Source organism: Apodemus sylvaticus, chromosome 11 (genome assembly GCF_947179515.1).
Source record: "Apodemus sylvaticus chromosome 11, mApoSyl1.1, whole genome shotgun sequence".
Taxonomy (NCBI): domain Eukaryota; kingdom Metazoa; phylum Chordata; class Mammalia; order Rodentia; family Muridae; genus Apodemus; species Apodemus sylvaticus.
Genome location: NC_067482.1, coordinates 13412248 through 13434038, shown reverse-complemented (window position 1 = coordinate 13434038; position 21791 = coordinate 13412248). Strand labels below are relative to the sequence as shown.

General features: G+C 43.1%; 1 protein-coding gene across 1 annotated transcript in view; it reads left to right on the top strand.

The window, feature by feature from the left end:
- Window positions 1–21791, top strand: part of Fras1 (Fraser extracellular matrix complex subunit 1) — a 402136-nt gene that overhangs the window by 209334 nt on the left and 171011 nt on the right. Inside the window, exons 17-20 of the mRNA XM_052198714.1 lie at window positions 2715–2855; window positions 4487–4663; window positions 17526–17666; window positions 20251–20394. Coding sequence (XP_052054674.1) covers window positions 2715–2855; window positions 4487–4663; window positions 17526–17666; window positions 20251–20394 — 603 coding nt within the window. The remainder of the gene's footprint in view (window positions 1–2714; window positions 2856–4486; window positions 4664–17525; window positions 17667–20250; window positions 20395–21791) is intronic.

Below are 21791 nucleotides of genomic sequence, written 5' to 3'. Positions count from 1 at the left end.
GTGTAAAGGATTGGTGATTGCCCATGGCATGGGGAGGAATTTGGGGAAGTCATTGGTGAGCCGGTCCCTCTAGCTCTGTTCCATCTTTGCACCTGCCTATCTTGTAGGCAGGACACATTTTGGGTTGAAGATTTTGTAAGTGGGTTTCTGTCCTTATCCCTCCACTGGAAGTCCTGCCTGGTTACAGGAGGTAGCCGCTTCAGATTCTAACTCCCCAAGCAGATGTGTTTCTATGCGGAAATATTATAGTGATTCTTTTGGATTGATAAGCTTAAACCCATAAATCATTGTGAGCTGAGATTCTATCAACATCAACTTCCCTTTATATAGGCCTGACCCAGTCTTTGCCTTAGGCATGGAAGAAAGTGTCTACCCCATAAATCATGGTTGCTCTTACTCTCTGAAACTTATACAGGTTCTCACTTCTGCCTCAGTGTCTTAGGGGAAGAATATTTGAGCTCACCCACCTGCTTCTCCTTATCAGACTCCTTTCATCTGCCTTCATCTTTATGCATCAAAGTTTACCCCTTTTCCTCAGCCTCAAAGTTCTCTCCCATCCCCGACTCCCTGTGCCTGGTTCCTGGTCACTGTCCTCCAGGACATATTGCCTGTGCCTCCCTGCTTTCCTGAGTGGTACTGAAGGCTCAGACTTGGCCATGCTTTTAGGGTCAAGTTAATGCAGGGTAAGGCAGGGGGTTGGGAGAGGGGGCCCCTAATGTCATATATACTAGTTAGAATCTTTTTTATAGTAATTCTTGGAAGCATAGAATGTCAAGGCTAGACGTATGTTTAGCTGCCATCCAGCCCACTCTCTGGACCTGGACTGAACTAGACTTGTTTTATTATTATTATTATTATTGAAAAGGGAAGTAAAAACACTTTATGATAAAATTAAAGATTTACATAGAAAATATTTCAGATAAACATGTTACAATTGACAATTTTCATGGAAATAAAGTGGTAGACATGTAAAACATTGCTAAATTAATTGAAATATGGGATGGAAACATTTTGTGATAGAATTGAAGATTTACATGGAAAATATTTCTGATAAAATTGTAGAAAAATGTAGAAAAACATGTTAGAATTGAAGATTATCATGGAAAATTTTATATAAATATAATAATGGTAGGCATGAAAGTATTCCTAAGTTGATTAAAAATGGAATTATAAGCATTTTCTGATAAACTTGAAGATTTACATGGAAAATATTTCTGATAAAATTGTAGAAATATATAGAAAAACATGTTAAAATTAAAGATTATCATGGAAATTATATAGATAAAATGATAGGCATAAAGATAATTCTAAGTTGATTGAAGGTGGAATTATAAACATTTTCAGATAACATTGAAGATTTACATGGAAAATATTTCTGGGAAAATTCAAGAAATAAATAGACAAACACGTTAAAATTGACTATTTCATGCAAAATTTTGCATAAAAAATAGTTTATGTAAAAACTCTAAATTAATTGAAGGTGGAATTAGAAACATTTGTGATAAAATCAAAGATTTACATTGGAAACATTTCTGATAAAATAGAGGAAGTATATAGAAAGACATTAAAATTGAAGAGTATCATGAAAAATAATGCAGATAAAATGGTAGACATAAGAGAAATTACTAAATTAATTAAAAGGGGAATTACAAACATTTTCTGATAAAATTGAAGATTTGCATGAGAAATATTTCGTTAGTTGATGTCTTTTTATTGGGGAGTTGAGTCCATTGTTGTTAAAAGATATTAGGGAGTAGTGATTGTTGCTTCCTATTATTTTTGATGTTATTTTTATGTTTGTGTGGGTATCTTCTTTTGGGTTTGTTGGAAGAAGATTCCTTTCTTGCTTTTTCTAGGGTGTAGTTTCCCTCCTTGTGTTGGCATTTTTCATCTATTATCCTTTGTAGGGCTGGATTTGTAGACAGATATTGTACAAATTTTGTTTTATCATGGAATGTCTTGGTTTCTCCATCTATGATGATTGAGAGTTTTGCTGGGTATAGTAACCTGGTTAAGAGGAAGCAAGTTGGAATCCCAGTCCCTGAAGTCGCCAGTTTCCTTACTGGTCAGGCAGGGAAACTTGGATTCTCACAAATTATCTCCCAGCCTTGTTCTGAATGAGCTCTGTGATCTTGTGTGTGTGTGTGTGTGTGTGTGTGTGTGTGTGTGTGTGTTTAGGTCAGATGTCAACCACAGTTTTTCAGGATCTACTCCCTTGATTTTTGAGACAAAGTCACTGGCCCAGGAATCTGTTACCACTTTGGGTAGGCTAGCTCGACAGAAGCAGGAATCCCCTCACCTCTACTTTCCCAGCACTGCACTGCAAGCATTCATTGCCACACCTGCTTCTAACATGGGTTCTGGAGATCAAACTCTTGGACCTAACTGAGCTATCTCCCCAGCTACTTGGATAAACATTTAACCTCTCCAGACTGGAGTGTCCCTAACTGTAAAATGTAGATAGCAATACCTACTTGCAAATGTTGCCATAGGACAGAGAAGCACCTTTGTGTATAAAGCACTTAATGCGAATGGAGGCAGCTGATAATCAGGTAGAATCTGGGTTAAAGCTGAGTGTGGGTGACGGGGCTGTCCTGACAATGTAGCTATCTGCCAACATGTCTCCTCTTTGGTGTGGTCTGACACCTGGGAGGTTGACCAGCTAGGAAGGGTCTCTGTGGTGCCTGCAGCCTCTGTGTTTCTCTCCTCCTCAGTTTGTCACGTGTCCTGTGCCAGCTGCTCCGGGCCTGCAGCTGCTCACTGTATAGCCTGTGTCCATCCCCAGGCTCTTCGTCAAGGCCACTGTCTGCCAAACTGTGGAGAAGGCTTCTACCCTGACCATGGGATCTGTGAAGGTATGGGGGTGCCATTGTCTTTCCTCATGCTCAAGCACAAGGACATAGGTTGGCTTTCCCATGTAAAGCTTGCTTTCCGGTACGACTTTTCCTCTCTTCCATCTTACATGGCTACACACACGTTACAGCCTGTGCCATCTCTGCCTGTTGTCGTCTCGTTCCACAACCCAACATTCAACCATGTGGCGACCCAAAATATAAAGAAGAAATTCCAGAAAAATTTCCAAAGTGAGATTTTTTAACCTGCTTCATGTACATGATATATGTGGTTATTGTATTAAATCCTTACTGAATCTTACTGAATTACTGAGATGGAGCACACACGTGAACAGGAGTGGGCTATATGCAAATGCCAGGCCAATTTATAAGAGAGACAGCAACATCTGCACATATTGATATATGTGGAGATCCCAGAATCCAGTCCCCTAGAGTTCATAGAGAGATAGATAGCCTGTGTATCTCATACTTTCACCTTAATTGTTTTATGAAGGAATGATACTCTACAAAAATACACATACGCATATGCACACACACACACACACACACTTTTGTCAAGCCCCCTCTAACATTCATGAGTTTTCTTGCCATCCTTGTAGGGAACGCTATTTCCTTTAACATACATTGATTTTTGTCCGCCCTTTCTGTGCTTTCCTGGTCTCGCTAATGTTTATAGACTTCATTTGCTTTTCCCTGAAGAACTTTTGTTAATGATACTGCGAGCAGACTGGGGATCACTAGCAATGCCTCTGGCTGAGTGAAATAGAAAATCTTAAATTGCTGTTTGCCGAAAGGCTCTGGGCTCCTTGGGAGGGCAGTACCATTTGAGCTTTTCGAACATAGATCATTGGGGGGGGGGGGAGCCTTTAATTAAGTGAAACAAGTTTATATTTATTTATACCTTAGAAAAGTGAAAATACAAAAGGAAAAAATTAGAGCAAATAACCTTCATTAAGTACTTGAAAGTAAGCATTTAGAGAATCCTTTAAAGAATCAGCAAGTTAATTATATCAGTATTTGGGCACAAGGAGGTTTGCATACAGTATTTGGCTTTGATTTTTAACACTCACCGGGGAAAGCAAAACCCTATTATAGACTGGCAAGGCTTGTTCTCTCTCAAAGGAAGCCTCTCTCCTCCTTGCTTAGAAAGGTGGTCTTTTCCCCAGTAAATCCTAAAAGGACTCTGTTGCCTGGACCTTTCCGCAGCATATGATGGATGAACCTAATGGTCAGTAACACAACGACCAGTTTTGCAAGAGGTAGAGTAACGGCCTTCGTACAAATGCTTCTAAAAATCTTCAATAAAAACCGAGGGCGTGATGTTAAATGGTCGTTCAGCGGATGTGCTTCTCCAGAGAGCCAAGCAAATATTGTCCAGTTTGCTGGGTTTTATTGTGATGCTGCCTGACAGGCTTTCTAGGAGCTGAGCGATGAGACATGTTACCAGATTCACTTTACCCTCTCACAGCATTATCATCAGCTCCGTGCCTCGTGGGGGACACTGGGAAAATCCTCTTCCGAAACGCTGTACCTACTGAACTTTCTAAGTGGTTCTGGCTTCACAGGAGACTTCCATTGGCTGAAACACTTACTCGATTTTTGAGTTGCTGTCTCCATGTTATTTCACTTTGCAGCCTGCCATGCCTCCTGCCACACGTGTGTGGGTCCTCAGCCCTCTCACTGTACCCAGTGCAAGAAGCCAGAGGCAGGACTACAGGTGGAACATCATTCAGGGGAAAACGTCCCCTATGGCAAGTGTGTGTCCCAGTGCGGAACCCACTTTTACTTGGAAAGCACTGGACTGTGTGAAGGTAAGTTTGGTTGGCAGACATGCTGGGTATATGTTCTTATCTTTTTTATTTTATTTTTAAAGATTTATTTATTTCATATATATGAGTATACTGTAGCTATACAGATGATTGTGAGCTTTCATATGGTTGCTGGGAATTGAATTTAGGACCTCTGCTCTCTTTGGTCAACCCTGCTCACTCTGGTTAACCTTGCTTGCTCAGGCCCAAAGATTTATTATTATAAGTACACTGTAGCTCTCTTCAGACACACACCAGAAGAGGGCATCAGATCTCATTAAAGATGGTTGTGAACCACCATGTGGTTGCTGGGAATTGAACTCAGGACCTTTGGAAAAGCAGTCAGTTCTTGTAACTGCTGAGCCATCTCTCCAGCCCTGTTCTTACCTTTGAAAGTTCCTATGAGGTGGAACTACAACCGGGAAGACCTAGTGATACCTCGAACTTCCTGTGAACAGGCTTCTAGATTTTATTTATTTATTTATTTATTTATTTATTTATCTATCTATCTATTTATTTATTATTTATTTATTTTTGGTAAATCAGGAAGCCAACATGCAAAAGAGTGACCTCATTGATCTTCTTTGTCCCGTGAATTATAGATGATCATCAAGAGCCTGAAGTCCTGGTCTTAGAAGATCTAGCTAGAAATTCTTTCAGAGACCTGTGTAGGTAGCTAAGGAAGCCTCTGCGCTTATTATTAATTAATTATTACTTAATCAATCAATTAATTTTTCTAATTGGTACTCAGGAATTGTTTCCTTCAGGGCAAAATCTGAATGGTAGTCAAGACCTTGAAGTTATCCATGTTATCACTATGTCATATTATCCATAGAGGGTGGATAGCATCCTAAATGGTTCAGCTGGGCAGCCAGGCCACTATGGAGAGCCTGAAGATGAAGGTGTCTTTTCCTGTCCTGAAAGAAGCTTCTGTGTTTATATAGAAATTGGATTAGGCTCCTGAAAATGATAATGTATTAACAGTGTCTTGTCGTTAGTCTTATAAAGGATGGTTCTGTGTTAGGAAAAATAGAAAAATAACTCCTTTCTCACTGAAACACCAGCGCTTTCGTCATTTAGCTGTAATACTCTGAGTCTTTTGTTCTTTCCATGGCTTTAAGAGTTCCTTTCTGTGATGGAACTATAAGCACATTACAGGTTTGACCTTGTTCCTATTAACTGACAATGGCTTCGACCTCAGATTTGAATGTAGACTTGATGAAAATTGTAGGATGCAAGCTAGGGTCAACATTTCTGACAGCACAGGACTCCTGATACGCAGAGCCTTGTCTGCTCTGAGCACTACACTCAGAACATTAGAATTGTCATTGTCTTCCACACAGGCAATGTGCCAGGATGGTAGAAGCTTGAGAATATAAGGTTCCTGGAGATTTTGAAGTCCCCTTGCTTAATTTGTGTAAATAGTGGTCCAGTCACTCAGGTGTTTGAGCCCTTGCTTCCAGGAAGGTACAGAGTTTAGGGGTTTATGTGGGCACAGAAACATAACTGTTCTTCAGAGGTCTTGATATTTACCCAAATGTGTGTGTATATGAATATGTATAATATATATAATATATATTCGTGCATTGTCCAGTCTTTGTAGTTTCGAATCCATTACTCTGTTTCCACAACCATTTCTGATACTCTGAGTCCTGATGCCATCCCGGGGCACTTGTGACACAGTCTTCCTGCTGTGGCTTGGCTCTTTCTGGGTACTATGATGGATAAAGATGCATCTACATTTTTTGAGACCTACTGACTTTAAGTTTTGGGTGGAGGGACACTCTCTTCTCTCGTTAAACTTCTACTTGAATATGTTCAGTGATTTGGGGTCTACCAGATAAACTCCTGCTGAGTGACACTACCTACTCCTGAGGACATCTGAACAAACACCCACTCTCCTGAGATGAAGACCTGATGGCAAAGTAAAGATGCCAACCAACACGGGTCAGGCTGTCGAGCCAGTGCATCTTATTTGGATTACTTGTAGGAGTGTGGGTGAGAGGTTAGATTTTAGTCAATGGCCGCTGCATACAAAAGCAGCCCTGCCCCTCCCTCAGCATAGGCGATGACTGGAAGCCCGAAGTTCATGGCACTCCTTGTAGGCAACTTGACAGGTTGGAGTGACGCTGTCTTTTTCAGACAGCTTACTAGTCTGCTTTGCCCATGCAGTTCAGAATTCCCACTCCTCTTCCCGGCGGCTCAAATGATCTGCGAGTGTCTCTCAGCAGTTCTTACTGCTTATAGCATCTTGGAGAGGGAGGGGCCTTTTTCAGTTTCAGGAACTTCCTGAAACTTCTGAGTGTCTACTCCCTGAGGCTTAAGGGGCTTCCCTTTAGAACAACCTGAGTTTTAATGGGATTCCTTGCAGGATGCAATGTCTCACCTCCCTTTATAACATCCTGTGTCTTACCTAACTTCCCTCTTTGAAGGAACATATCAACTCAGAGGAAATTGCTACACAAAAGCTTCCCCAAGGTCCCTGCTTTTTCAGGAAGCTCCTGGCACCCTAAGAAACATTAAGTTCAATGCATACCCTTGCTTGGTGGGAAAGGACAGAGAGAAAACAGAAGGAAACAATAGAAAGAGAAAACACGTATTCCTTCTTTCTTCCTCCTCTTCCTCTTTCTTCTTTCTCTTACTGTTTTCTTCTCTCCCTGTCCCCCTCCTTAAGAGGTGTTTTATGATGTGTTAGAATCTGAGAAACTGGTCTCTGTGGTCCCAGGCATGTAGCTGGGGACTCTGTGCCCTGAGGTCTGAGTGGAAACTACAAAAGGAACAAGTCTCAGTGAACATTGGTTTTCCCAAATGCAGAAGCTGTGTGAGCTTCTTGGCTTTCCTGGAGGTTGGGCAAATACTGGAGAGACCCCAGTTCTCCCTGCCAAGAGACTCTGATTCCCGCCCCCCATGGACCTATGGTCCCCAGAGAAACTGGGACAGAAAAAAAAATCATCTCTTCTAATCTGTACACAACTATCACTGTTTCATACTTTCAGGCCTTATTTTTGAAAATAGAAGAATTTGGAATGAGTTCTAAAGAATGAGGCAAAGCAATCAACATTTTTGAGAGTTACAATTTCAAGCAAACCAAAAATTTATATTAAGTGATGCTATTTGGCTGGGAAAATAATAATCATGTCATGGGAAATTACTTATTTTGATCACTTCAGCATAACACCAGCCTTTGGGGACAGATGGACAGCTGTGTGCTAGGAGAAGAAACCAAGGCTCAGGGAAACTCAGGCTGCAGCTTACCCCAGATTACACAGGCAGCATGGGATGTGTGTGGGAGGAACCTAAGTCTGGGGACTCCAGCGGCTGTACTTGTGACCACCAGGCCACTCATTAGCTCTCTAAGAGATACATCTCTCATTAGATATGTACAACTACTAGGCCACTTTCTACACAGAATCAGAGCAGCACAGCACACCAATGTAGCCAGCTGATGTTTCTTCAGTATGAAAAGGCATCCTTGGAAAAGAGAAGGGTCCCAGAACCCCTGTTATATAGGCATCTTTTAGAAAAGATTAAACTCTGACCCCTCTGGGAAGGCTTAATTGTGGTCAGATATAGAAAGACTGCCACGACCTCTTGAGTCCCTGGTACCCCATGATTGTAGGCTCTTTAACATAATATTATTAGGTATCCCACACACGTGGTCTGCTCACATTATGAGCAAATCCCTGTGCAATCTCCACCAGGTAAGCTGCTGTATTCAATTTGCACGTGATGAGAATGTGGCAGAAAGAGGTTAATTGAGTTGCCCAGCATTCTGCTGGGAAGCTGAGCGCGACTCCCTGTTGTCTCCAGCGTTACCTGAGTACCAAGTGAGCTGATCGATGTGTTTCCTGTCATTCTTTCTGCATCTTCGCAAACCCCTTTCTGCCCACAATCTGTTCCACTTTCATCACTGCTGAAGTGGTGTTTATAAACCAGGTGTGCACACCCTGTGAGATTGGATGCATCTCCTCTTCCCACAGCTTCCCAGGTCAAACACTCTCCATTCCAAGTACTTGTCTATAACTCAGAAACAACTGGTTTCTGGAACTCTCTCTTCTCCCTTTCTTGGAGATTGCAGCATGGAGTGATTAGAATATTACTGCATTTAATGAAAGAGAGAGGCAGAGGCATCACACAAAGAAGGGATTTACACAAAGGCTTCTGATGTGTCAGGAGTTAATAGAAACCTTTGAATTATATGATGAATCAAGAAGAAGAAGTTACCTTCTGCAAGATGAAGCAACTAGGCTCAACATCTTTGACTAAAATCCTAGTCTTGCTTTTGACTAGAAGATTGTGTGTGTGTGTGTGTGTGTGTAATTAATCAACAGTGTGCAAAGAAAACACTGCATTTCCGAAGCACTCTTTCCTTATTCATTCCTTACACGACTGTTGACTGAATGCCTCTTTTGGGTGTTACACAATTCTAGACACCAGAGATGTCCTTGCAAATAAGTCAAATCAAACTTCCCGTGCTTGGGCAAAATATATTCTTGTGGGAGAAAACACTGAATGAATGAGTTAATGAATTAATGAATGAGTGAGTGAGTGGGTGAATTATAATAGTATCTAATTCTATCATACACTTTTGGGTGGTGATCCATGCTATGAATTTCATGGCCAAGCAATTATTGAGAAATGGTCTGAGGCAGCTTCACGGCAGGAGGGTTCTGAGGAGGGGTCTTGGGAAGAACCAACTAACAGTTAAGCAGTCCTGCTCTATGGGCTCCAAGAGAAGATGTAGTTTCTCAGAAATAAGTCCTTTCTTCCATCTGTGCATCCCTTGTTCTTTGTGTCACAGTACAGCTGTATAGTGAAGGCCAGGACTTCCAACTATTGATGCAGCTCAGCCACCTTATACAGCTGTGCCCATGGTGACGGCTGTGAGCATGGCCCAGGTGGAGATTAGCCATGTAATTGCCCCCATTCCATAGGAGATTAACAACACATCTTCCCACAAGGTTCAGTTGAAGGATTAAGGTTGGCACTCTTTTGAAGAAATTACTGATTTTATTTTTAACAAATGAACTTTGTTACCAGGTTGTCTAACTTGCCTAGGATGAGACACTTTCTTTAGGGGCCTTAAGTTCTAAGTGCCCTTCTCCTGTCCCTGCACCCCTGCACTGGGTGACTAGGCTCTAGATTCATGCTGATGATGGGGTTTTCAGCCTCTGCAGCTTTGAAAACTTTCTTCTCCAGTCTCTAACTTAACTCAGTGTCTCTGGCCAAATCCTACTTACTACACGGATTTTAGTCTAGTCTTATTTTTTAAAGATAAATTCACTAGTTATTTTGGCTTATTAATTAACTTGTTTTAGGTGAATGGGGAAGGGAAGAAATACAGTATTTCATGTGTATTTTGATCTATTTTGTCGCTGCTAAGAGTCACTGAGGGCCTCTAGGCAGAGTTTTAATTAAAGAAATAAATGGGCAGGAATCTGCTTGCACCACTCACGAACCTGTGCCTGTTTATGAAGTTGGAATCCCTTTTCAGTAATTGAATAAAACATATGGAATCTATATTAAACAATTATCTTTAATATGGGTCCCCAAGGTGCTGACAGAGCTACACAAATGCATGCCTTCTGGTAATATTCAGTCCTGTTCATTTTCCCCTTCTCTCTTTCACAGCCTGGGTGTGCCAGGCTTGGGGATGGAAGGAGGAGAAGGATATAGACCAGGCCTTAAGGCAAGCCTGCTCAATCAGGAGAGGCCAATGTCTGAACAAGTAATTAAAAACACATGGTAGGTGCTGGGGTACAAGAAGGTACAGGGTGAAGAAAAGGCACAACAGAGACTGGCTCTTTAGGAGAGACTGCAGTAAGAACAGGTAAAAGAAAAACTTTGAAGAATTAATGGGTATTCTTTGGGAGAAGAAGGGAAAGGGCATTCAAGGGAAAGCAAACAGTGAACCCCAAACCTGGCATGTCTCGAGTAAGTCTTGTATGTCTACCATGAAAGACCAATGAGGGGAGCCCGGAGGGTGATGCTATGAGGAGAGAGGTAGCAAGGCTCTCACTACACAATGCTCTGCACTTACCACAGAGATTGCAGTTAATACTATGGTGGTTAGCCAGCCGTTAGAAGACCCAGGTAAGGGAGTTCATTTGCTCACTTTTCACTCTATAAATATTTTCCTGGAATATAAATAGGGGAATGAAGATGGGCTGGCTATCAGACTGAGTCACTAGTCCTTATTACGCATGGTCTGCAAGGTCCTCACAAAGGGGTTCTGGGAATGGAAGTTCGGGCAGACTTTACAGAGATGTAGCAAGTGAAGGCAGCAGGAATAGAAGTATTGGGTATTCCATGTTCCTATGTGAACATTGGAACATGGTGGTGGGCAGTTGTGAGAGGGGTCATGCACAGTAGACATCCAACAGGGGAGTCACATGACGTGACAGTGGCAACGACTAAGGCATACAGTTCCCAGAACCTGCCATGATTGACATTAAAAATAACTGAAGCAGATAGAAAAACATTGCATGTTTCCTCTTATAAGTGAATAGAGGTGAGTGTGGGGGGGTAAGAAAATACTGCATGTTTCTTCTTATAAGGGAACAGAGGTGCATCTCTCTCTCTCTCTCTCTCTCTCTCTCTCTCTCTCTTTCTCTCTCTTTCTCTCTCTCTCTGTGTGTGTGTGTGTGTGTGTGTGTGTGTAGGGGGTGAGTACAATGGGGACTGTGGAGGAAGGAGTCTTTTAAGAGGGGAGGGTAGTGGGAGAGGCTATTGGGAGAGGTGTATGAGCAAAATATATTGACATATATATGTTTTACTGAAACCCATTATTTTGAATGCCAGTTAAATTTCTTTTAAAGAAAAAAAAAGAGTATGTTCAGGCTAAGAAAAGTCATTTTAAAGAAAGCAGAGGTCCAGGAGTATTTGCAGAGGAGGGATATGAGTTCCCCATGAAAGGCCATGTGAAGATCTCCCGGAGGCAGTGGATTTATTGGAATTCACAAAGGCCAGTGCTGTCCTCATAAATTCTGGACTCAGCAGGCCAGAGGTCAGGGAAGCTGTGCATAGGTCTACCAGAGCAAGAGGAGGGAGAGCAGAGGGCGGAACATGGGGGAAGTTTTCATGTTTATGCAAAAAACCAAGAAGAGCTAAAGAAATGATCAGAGAAAATGAGAAATGAATGAGAGGGCATTCCTCCGTGTCCATCTGTCCGTCCATCCTTCACAGGCCTGCTGCCCGCCCACTTAGTGTGTAGGGTGTAACTAATGGAACATAGGACATGCTAAGAGCAAGGTGCCTGGACTGATGTGCAGGAGGCAGAGATGGCAAAGACTTATGACCTTCACCCTCGAAGGGATTCCAGTCTAGTTGGGGAGGGGTGACAAAGGAATGGGGGAGGGTAAATGCTAAACAGAGGTGGGGCAGGAAGAAGGGAACCAGGCTTGAAGTAAATGTGCTCACATTTCCAACCTGTCTTGGTGTTCCTGTGGCTCATCCTGTGGGATTGTTGACATCTATATTATATTTTGAAAGAGATGGATGTCTACCTCAAGATTTACTTTTGACAATGGCCAGCCAGAAACTCTTTCATGGTGCTAGTGCTGGGATGCAGAACCACTTTGTTGAATAATTAGAAAGTATTCGTCCATTATGTTCAGAAAGAGAGTATAAATTGCATGAGTCCACTGGGTTCCTACTCTTGGAGCTTGGGGAATTCCACCTAAAGAGGGGGGTTAAAATTGTAGGGGTCAAAGGGGAAGGAGGATACCGGGGGAACACAGCTCACTGATTCAACTAAGTAGGGTACATCTGTGCTTACAGAGATGGAAGTGACAAGCAGCGGACATCCATGGGTCTGTACCATGTCCTTTGCATATTTGTTGTGACTACTACCTTGGTGTTTTTGTGAGACTCCTAACTGCGGGGCAGATGTGTCTCTGATTCTTTTACCTGCTCCTGGGACTCTTTTCCTCCCATTGGGTTGTCCATCCAGCTCCTACGTCAGGACTTTTGCTTTGTCTTATTGTATTTTGTTTTGTCTTTTATTTTTTTCTGTTTTTTTTTTTTTTTTGTCTCTTGGAGGCTTTATCTTTTCTGATGGGAGATGGTGGGGGGATGGATCCAGTGGAGAGGAGGTGCGTCACAGGGTGGGGGCCCCTTGAGGAATGGATGGAGGGGAAACTGTGGCCTGGATGTATTATATGAGACAGGAATCTGTTTTCAACTTAAAAAATGCCAGATAAATTAAATAAAAACTAAAGCAAAGAAAGAGGGAACAAAGAAAAACCTACAACAAAAGCAGAAAGCAGGAGTTTGCAGCCAGCTAAAGACTCCGTGAGAGCGGGCTCTCAGGGCTTAGGTGGTTCAGTTAGACCTTTCCAGATATATACTTAGCCATCAACTGGAAAGCAGATCTCTAAAAATGTTGTATTAGTGAAGGAATTATTCATAGAGCTTTCAAATGCCTTCCAGATAGGCCCAGTGATAGAGTTAAGTCTTCCTTGAAGGAGCTGAGATTTTAGACAGAATTCCTGCAAGGAAATATCTCCAGCAGAATGATCACTCCTAATAAAAGTCACTGGAGTAATGTAGACATTTCCCCAAACCAGCGCAAAATTGAAGTTTCATGAGATCATTTTTTTTAGAGATCGAGAAGCTTTTACTAATAAAAAGAGGATTGTGAGGGCAGACTCAGGGAGTCTGTATGCAACACTGCTCTTTCTCCTGCGACTTGCTCATGGTCAGTGGCTGTCTTTCTCAAATCTACTGGGAAGCAAAGGCTTGAACCTCTGGGCCTACTAACCTTCCACAGTGCCCCTCTTCTATGCTTTCCGGTTTTGTATAAAGTAATGCCCTCCATGCACAGTAAGCCAGGCTGCTACCCCGACTGTGTGACCAAATAGAATTAAATAACTCAGGTTTATGCTCAGAGTGCATTAACTCACCTTATCCCAGCTTTCAATTCTACAGTGATACATTCCAGGTCCTATTTATTAAGACTGTATAACAAGAAGACCTGGGGATTGTAATAGTCCAAAAAAATGTAATGTAAGCATATCAGTGCTCTCATAGGTATATTTATTTAGGCTTATAGAAAACACTGTGCTGTTTTAGATGGCTTCCCTGAGTCATTCTGGGAAAACACAACGCTTTGAGTTGACAGTATGATTTAGCCTGGGTTTTAAAAATATTGCCACCTGATGTTCTGTTATGCTTTGTTTCATCTTGTACTTGGAGGCCTAATTTGTGTGTGTGTGTGTGTGTGTGTGTTTGCATCTGTGTGTACAGATATGCACACACCAAATGCACATGTTGGGAGTGTACACATATGTGTAAGTTCTCCCAGAGACCAGAGGAGGATGTTGGGCAGCCTGTTCTATCATTTTCTGCCTTATTTCTTGAGGTACGACTTCTTACTGAACCCAGAGCTAGGCTGGTGACCAGCAAGCCTAGCCCAGTGTTCCCTCTGTCTCTGGTCCCTAAAGCACTAGGATTGCATGTTGCATAGGGAGCGTGGCCATCCTTTTATCTGGTTGCTATGGATTTGAATTCAGGTTCTCATGTTTGCATACTAAGTGCTTTTACCTGTTGAGCCTTCCCCAGGTATTTTCGTTTACTAACCTCCTCCCCCTTTTAAGGATTCTGAAACCACTTTGGGATGAAGTTCTCTCATCTATGCTACTATAATAAAGCCATTGACAAAGCAATGGGGAAAATGTATTTATCAAGCCAGGACATGGCCTAGTGAACCTAGATATGGACTGGTATTTGCTCAGTAGCAGGAGTAGGACCTCTGACACAGCGGTCTAACCTTTAGGTACTGGGTAATAGGTGAGACAGGATGCTAGGATTGAGATCAACAGCCAGACACCATCCAATGTGAGAATATTTTAATACTTTCAATAGTCCATCCTGTAGGGCCTGGCTATCCTAACTGAATAGCTGCTTCTTATACAGCAAAGATTATTTGCTATGTTATATTATGAGTTGGTAGAAGCAGACTTCTTGATGGTGTAAAATTGCCCTTGGTTCTGCCAAGTCTGCAGAGTCTGTAAACCTTCTGGGTGTTTAATAGAGGAGTCAAGACAGACGGAGAGGAAGCATTTTCTGCGGTCTGGAGGGTCTTGCCCATTTGACAGAAACTGGGGTCATCTGGATGGGCAGGATCCTGATGTGGGCCCAAATGTGATGTAATGGAAGACCTGTAGAGGAGGTGCCAGAGTTTGGGGTCTGGTTAGTTGGCATATGAAATGCACACTCCCAAGCTAATTGCTTACTACCTTCAGGATTATAACCTTGGGAGGAGTCTGTTTTGCAGAATAAGCATTTTCCAGCTGTCAGAGAATCAGAAATAGAGAAAATAAAAACACATAATTAATGCTCTCAGCCGCAGCGAGCCTCGCTTTGTAGCCTGGGGGTTGATTCTACCTGCATGCCTTACACAGGCGTGGCTGGGATCACTCCTAACAGTGCAGAAGCTAATTGCAGTGTGAGTCAGTATGAAACCTTGGGTTCCTTAAGGAAGGAGCAGTATATGCTTAGATTCAGCTTTGGGTGGAGAGAGACGGGGCAAACAGGGGCAGGAGTGGGGTGGGGGGAAGAGGAGGCATCCAAGTTTTAAAACTAGTCCTACATACAATGATTATGTAGCTTTTGAACTTATTTCTCTCAGAGGGTGTAATTTTACAGCCAGGTTTAATGACAATGTTTTAAACTTCAGTAAAAGTAAATCTGAGCTGTTTTACTCTTGTGATTTAAAGTCTAATGTAGTTTAATGGGAGTGTTGTTCAAGCTCAGGGGTGAAGGAGGGAGGAAGGAAAGAAGGGAGGGAGGGAGGCAGGGAGGGAGGGAGGAAGAGAGGGAGGGAAGAAAGAAGGAAGGGAGAAAAGGAGGAAGGGAAGGAAGAAGGAAGGAAAGAAGGAAGGGAGGGAGGAAGAGAAGGAGGGAAGAAAGAAGGAAGGGAGAAAAGGAGGAAGGGAAGGAAGAAGGAAGGGAAGGAGGAAGGGAGGGAGGAAGGGAAGGAGGAAGGAAGGAAGGAAGGAAGGAAAGAAGGAAGGAAGGAAAGAAGGAAAGAAGGAAGGGATAGAAGGAGGAAGGAAGGGATAGAGGGAGGAAGGAAGAGAGGAGGGAAGGGAGGGAGGGTTGGGGGAAAGGAAGAAGGGAGGAAGGAAGGAAGGAAGGAAGGAGAGGCTAAGCCCGAAGCTCTCACACGTATAGCCTTACCACTGGCTCATCTGCTGTTCTGACTTTTGACTGAGATATTTCTCCAAACAGGGATTATTGTCTCTATGCAGGCAACTTTCACAGTGAATTTTTCCCCTTCTCGTTTATTTTCCTTTTTTCCTTTTTTTTTTTTTTTAAAGACAGTTTTTTAAAAAAGCAGGTTTTCATCCTGGAGATTCTCCATCTCTGGCTGTGGTTCTGTGAACTGCCCCCTCTTTGTATCCTCATGTCTCCTCACGTTGTCTTTGTTCAGGTCTCATTTGGGCAGCCATGCTGTTGAGGTATCTCCTGTGTAGCTTCCCTGCCATTTCTGGATCCGTAAACTCACAGCAGATTTCCTGGTCCCCTTGCTCCCGAGGCCCGCCTCCCTCTTTTCTGCAATTTATTCACTGAACCTTCAGTTACAAGAGTTGTGTTCTAGATGTATCCATTGGGGATGGACACCCTATCAATAGTCTTTCTCTGCAATTTTGACCAGTTGTGGTTTTCTGAAATGGTCTCCATCTGTTGCAAAGAGAACCTTCTTTGATGAGGCATGTGGTGAGGGTTGAGAGCTACACTTATCTGGGAATAAAAGGATAAATATTTAGAATGCAGTTAAGAATTATGTTTATGTAGTGAACTGGCAGGGGTAGTAGGTTCTCCTCAAACATTTGTAACCTCACTAGCCCATGGTAGGTTTCCAGGATGAGGCCTGATTTCCCTCCTGCTGCGTGAGCCTTAGGTCCCATCCGGCATCTGTTGGTTCCCGCAGAGATGCGAGTGACATTATTACACCCTGAGGGAGGACTTGCCACACTGGTCATTGCTATTGCTCACAATCTGAGTAGACTACTGGGTGTTTCCCGCCCAGTGCAGCTTGTATAGCACAGTCTAAAATTACGTAAGCTATTCCTCAGGAGAAGGATGTCAGTGGCCCTTACAGGTCTGGTGAGTGACAGCTGAGGTGTGTTTTTTATTAGTTCCTTTTGTTTTTATCACACATCTGGAAACATGTAGCACTGCTTACCGTTAATTACTGCTGAGGTTGATAAGGACCACAGAGTGTAGCTAGAGATTTTGCATCCTGTCCCTTTGTAGTGCTTCCGAATCCCCCCGGCTTTACAGATAAGGAAGCAAGAGCCTCAAGGTGTTTCTGACTTAGGCAAGGTCACAGAACTGCTGGGCAGCGTTTCTGATGCTCGACTTTACCCCCACCCCACACATGCATGTCCTGCTCCTTGCCTGTGTTATGACTGATTTTGTATTGTTCCAGAGGTTTGGCAAACTCTTTCCATTCTGTGTACACTCGGACTCCATCTTAGAATAGACATCATGTGAGCAAAACCTCCCCTGCCCCACCCCCCAATCCTTTCTCTTTACTTTGAGCAGCCTGAGGAGCAGGCTGGTTCCCAGAGTGACAGCTATCCGTGTTAGGATAGGAAAACTGTTTGCGGTATCTGGTTCTCTCTTGACATCTTTCAGCTTGGGGAAGGAAAAGTCTCACTGTAATGGTTGTCTGTCTGGGAGCATTTGTGTTTGACCTAATAGGATAGTGCCTTTAGGGAAAAGTATGTACAGTGTGCCCTGGTCTTAGGAAATCCAAGTGAACAGACAGAGCAAACTTCAGTAGGGATGTACAAGGAAGACGACTACTGTTCTCCCATGCAACTATCCTAATAAATTCCTCTGTTGTTCTTCCCAGCTTGCCACTCATCCTGCCTCATGTGTGAGGGGAAGAGCCCTCACAACTGCACGGGCTGTGGACCTGCCCACGTGCTACTGACTGGGCGCTGCCTCTCCCGGTGTCCAGAGACCCACTTTAACCTGGAAGGTACTTGTACAGGTGAGTGTGTGACCTGCTGGGGTAGAGTTCCTGTTGTCACCTTTGCTCTTCCTGATGTGATGAGACACGTTGATTGAAGACATCATCCTGCCAGTGATGGGACTGGGTAAGAAAACAAGGGGAATTATTCTTCTAATGAGGAAGCATAGTGTGAAAATTGTACATAGCTGTGCGTTGCAGACTATAATAGTTCAATAAACTCACTCTTGCTCAGTTTCTCTTGTCTGGGAGACAATCACATCAATAGATATCTTCTCTCATAGGGTAAATAAAACATTTACATTATGGCCATGGTGGTGACTTGGGGACCAGCTTTGGTAGTGTGCCTGGAGGGGCAGGCACAAGATACAATTGATGACAGTTCCCAGACTTGCTTCCCTTGGTGCCAGCAGGGGGCTTAAAAAAATCAAAACAAAAGAGAAGTAAAGTCTTTTGTTCCTTCTTTGACACGTTTTCCCAATTTATGAGCACCTCTACATTCCACAACAGACATTTCTGAAATTACAAGTTCAGATTAGGAAAGCATTTCATTGGAATTGGCAAAATAGTAAAACTTAAGCACCCTATGATGGTGCTGTTTATTATATCTGCAGGGTGGAAAAGACAAATATATTCTTTCAAATATATTTTGTTTTGGAAACAAAAATAGACATTTGAGGCTAGTTGATAGGGGAAAAAGTTGTAATGGAATCATAGCCTGTGTATTTCAGGAGTTATAAAATGTGTAATAAACTTATAAGTATTTTAAATTATCTTATCTTATTCAGTGAGTGTTCTGTCTGTGTACCAAGTGTATGCCTAGTGCCCAGAAGAGGGTATTGCATTCCCTGGGACTGGAGTTACAGAGCTGCCACGTGGGTGCTGGGGATCAAACTGGGGACCTCTGGGAGAGAAGCCAGTGCTCTTAACCACTGAGCCATCTCTCCAGCCACATATTTTTTTTTTTTTTGTATTAGATCCTTTTGGCCTCAACTACAAAGAGGAAATGTAGAGTTAATTTAAACATAGGTGACTGGATGTAGATGTTATTTTCATTCTGGAAATTTCTTCGTTTCCACAAATACCTTTTAATCTCAGGGCCCTGGGGATTTTACTTTAAACCTCCCATAAACTCTGCAGGGTAGCTGCGTGCTCTGTCCTCAGCCATGCCTTTGAAGAAGTCCTCTAGCTTGAGAAGCCTTTATCCAGGCCCCTGTGGTTTCTGTGTGTAAACTATTTAAAGGAGAGTCTACATGGCTCCTCTTCTCCCCTGTCAGTAGATAGATGGCCCCTCCAGAAGCAGGGCACACAGGTTACTGCAGACATTCTAGAAAGCAGGCAGAGCTGGGTGGTAGAATTATCCTCGGAATGCTAGCGTCTTCTGGCTGGTTCTCAAATGGAGTCTGAGGAATGCAGACTGATCTAGTGACTCTAATCAGCAGTTTGTTTTCTTGCCCCTACACCGTCTTTTAAAAATATCTTACCTCCCCTCGGCCTCTTGCCAGAAGGGAGCGGCACTTGGCTTGAGTTGGAGTCTGTGTCTTTGCTCTCTGCCAGCCCTGTTCCAAGAGGGAGAACACTGGTATCAGCAAGCTCTGTAGAACACCTGTCCTCCTCACCCTGGGCCTCTACCTCTTCACCCTCCCAGCCCCTCCCCACCCCAAACCCCGTCCTTCATCCCAACCCCAGCATCCCTCTCCTAATACCAAACAGGCTTAGATCTCCAGTTCATGGCTAGAAACACATAGCTTTCCAGCCACTGCAGCCTGCGCCAGTTGCAGCCAAGACCTGCCTGGTGTCCTCCCTGCCTGGATCTTTATTTCATGTTCGTTAACGGAGGCTCACCTGGCCTCTCACACTGCTGTACCTCTCCTTTAATTTGGTGGTTTTTCTGAGGCAGACATAACTTTGCCATAATTTTGTCTAAGGCTTTGAACTTCAGATGCAGCTCATGATAACCTCCAGAAGGACGGCTGTTTTTCTGTTTGTTGTATTTAATTAAGTATTGCTGATTAGACTGATAAACGGGATCCAAGATGAGGCCTGGAGGTAGAGGCTGGCTGGTAACTCACTCTGGTGCAGATGCTCACCGTCATGGGCCTTGTATGGTTCTCTGCTTGTCTGCCAGAAGTTTCTGAAAAGCAAAACTCGCCCTCTTTGCTCCCTGCCTCTCTCCTAGCTTTGTCCCTTTCTGTCTCTCAGTGTTTCTCTGTCTGTTTTTCTGTCTCTGTCCTACTGTCTGTCTGTCTCTGTCTGTCTCTCTCTCTCTTTCCCTTTCTCTCTCCTCCTCTCTTTCTAATATATCTCAATTTGGGATAGGATATATTTGTGAAGCTTGGCTTTGAACTTCCTACTCATGGACCTAGGGATGCCCCTTTGGAATATGATTCAGATTTTTACAGCTCTAACTTCTCTGTTTGTCTGTGGACAATATTCTTTTCTGATTCCAGAAATGCAGTCTCTGGGTCCAGTCTAGGCACATGCCAGACTTGCTGAGGAGACTATCAGGTGACCAGAAGTAGAGATTTGTGGGGAGCACTGAATGACTCATGCATTTGTATTCTAAACTGCCTATTCTAGCCCTGGCTTTTGTCCCTCTCTACAGAATGTCACCCGTCCTGCAGGCAGTGCCGTGGGCCTCTGGAGTCAGACTGTGTCTCCTGCCACCCTCACCTTACTCTCTCCAGTGGGCGCTGTAAGACCAGATGTAAGGACGAGCAATTCCTGAACCTTGTCGGGTACTGTGCAGGTAAGGGGCGCTTCTTTGTACTCCTGAGGAGTTCCGGGGCAACTCCCTGCAGGTTCATACCAGGCCTGGGTGGTGCTGGTGCAGGTGCTGGTCCATTTGGCTCAGACTGCAAACACCTTTTTTTTTTTTTTTTTTTAAGTAGGTACTTATCTTTTGTCCAGGAACTGATTTCATGGAATTCCCTCAGACAGTTGGTAAATGAGGAATTGAACGTAACTAGTTATGCTTGTTTTTGTTTTTTGTTTGTTTTAAAATGAGAGTCTCATTTAGCCCAGTGTGTTCATTACTTTTCTTATTGTGATAAAATACAGAAGCGACTTAAGAAAGGAAGAGTATTTTGGCTCACAGTTTGAGGGTGCAGCCCTTCATAAACATTAAAACATGGTCAGGAGTTTGGCACAACTGGTAGGTCCCAGGGGTGAGTCTTCCTTCCTTATTAAACAGTCCTTGAAAACACCCTCAAAGAGTCGTCTAGAGATGTGTTTCCATGGTGAGTCAGTCAAATTGGCAGTGAAGATTCATCTTCACACACAGTCTAGGATCAACTTGCCTTGGAACTGAGGATGGCCTTGATCTTCTGATCTTCCTGCCCCCACTTCCCAAAGGTGAGGATTACAGATGTGTGCCACCACACGTATAGCTTCAGACACAAATTTCATAATGTTCTTATGAGTCCTGGAAATAAATTAGAATCTCATATTAATGAAGGATGCAGTAATGATTGGAGCCCTTTCATCTACATTTTAGGAAAGCAAAAAGGTATTTTCAGGACATTTGCTTTTCCCCTGCTCTTTGATGGGACCCTTCACCCAGGCACAGAATTTTAGGAAGATTAAGTTAAAAGTAGTCATTTCCTCAGAAGATTTTTTTTCCCTTCCTCATTTTAGATTCCAAAACAAGGGGGAAGGGGGAAGAAGGGAGGGAACACAGTGAAAGACATAGGAAGGACTTGATATGCCAATAACATTGGATTTATACATTATCTGTGACCATCCACTGAACATTCACATAACAACATCAAAATGCCTAATTTTGAATTCACTAATGTCCAGCAGGCAAGATCACACCGGCACAGCACCAATAATTGTCATTTTGTTTCATTTTGGGACACAGTAAATGATTGTCTATGTTCTCCATGTGTCCAGTTGGTACCAGCGTCTTGCCAGAGGCATGTTTTCTTTTGTTCACAATCATAAGCTTAGATATTAGACATCATGTTCTCTCAGCTAAGAAGACAGGAAAGTGCAGTTGCATTAGAATCATGATAACTTCAGAGCCAAATCTGAGTCACAGAAACCGTGAACTGACGTTCAGCATCGAGGTTTGAGTCTAGTCAGAGGGATGGCTGGGGTGCAGCTTGGTGGTAAAGCTCTTGTCTAGCGTACACAAGACACGAC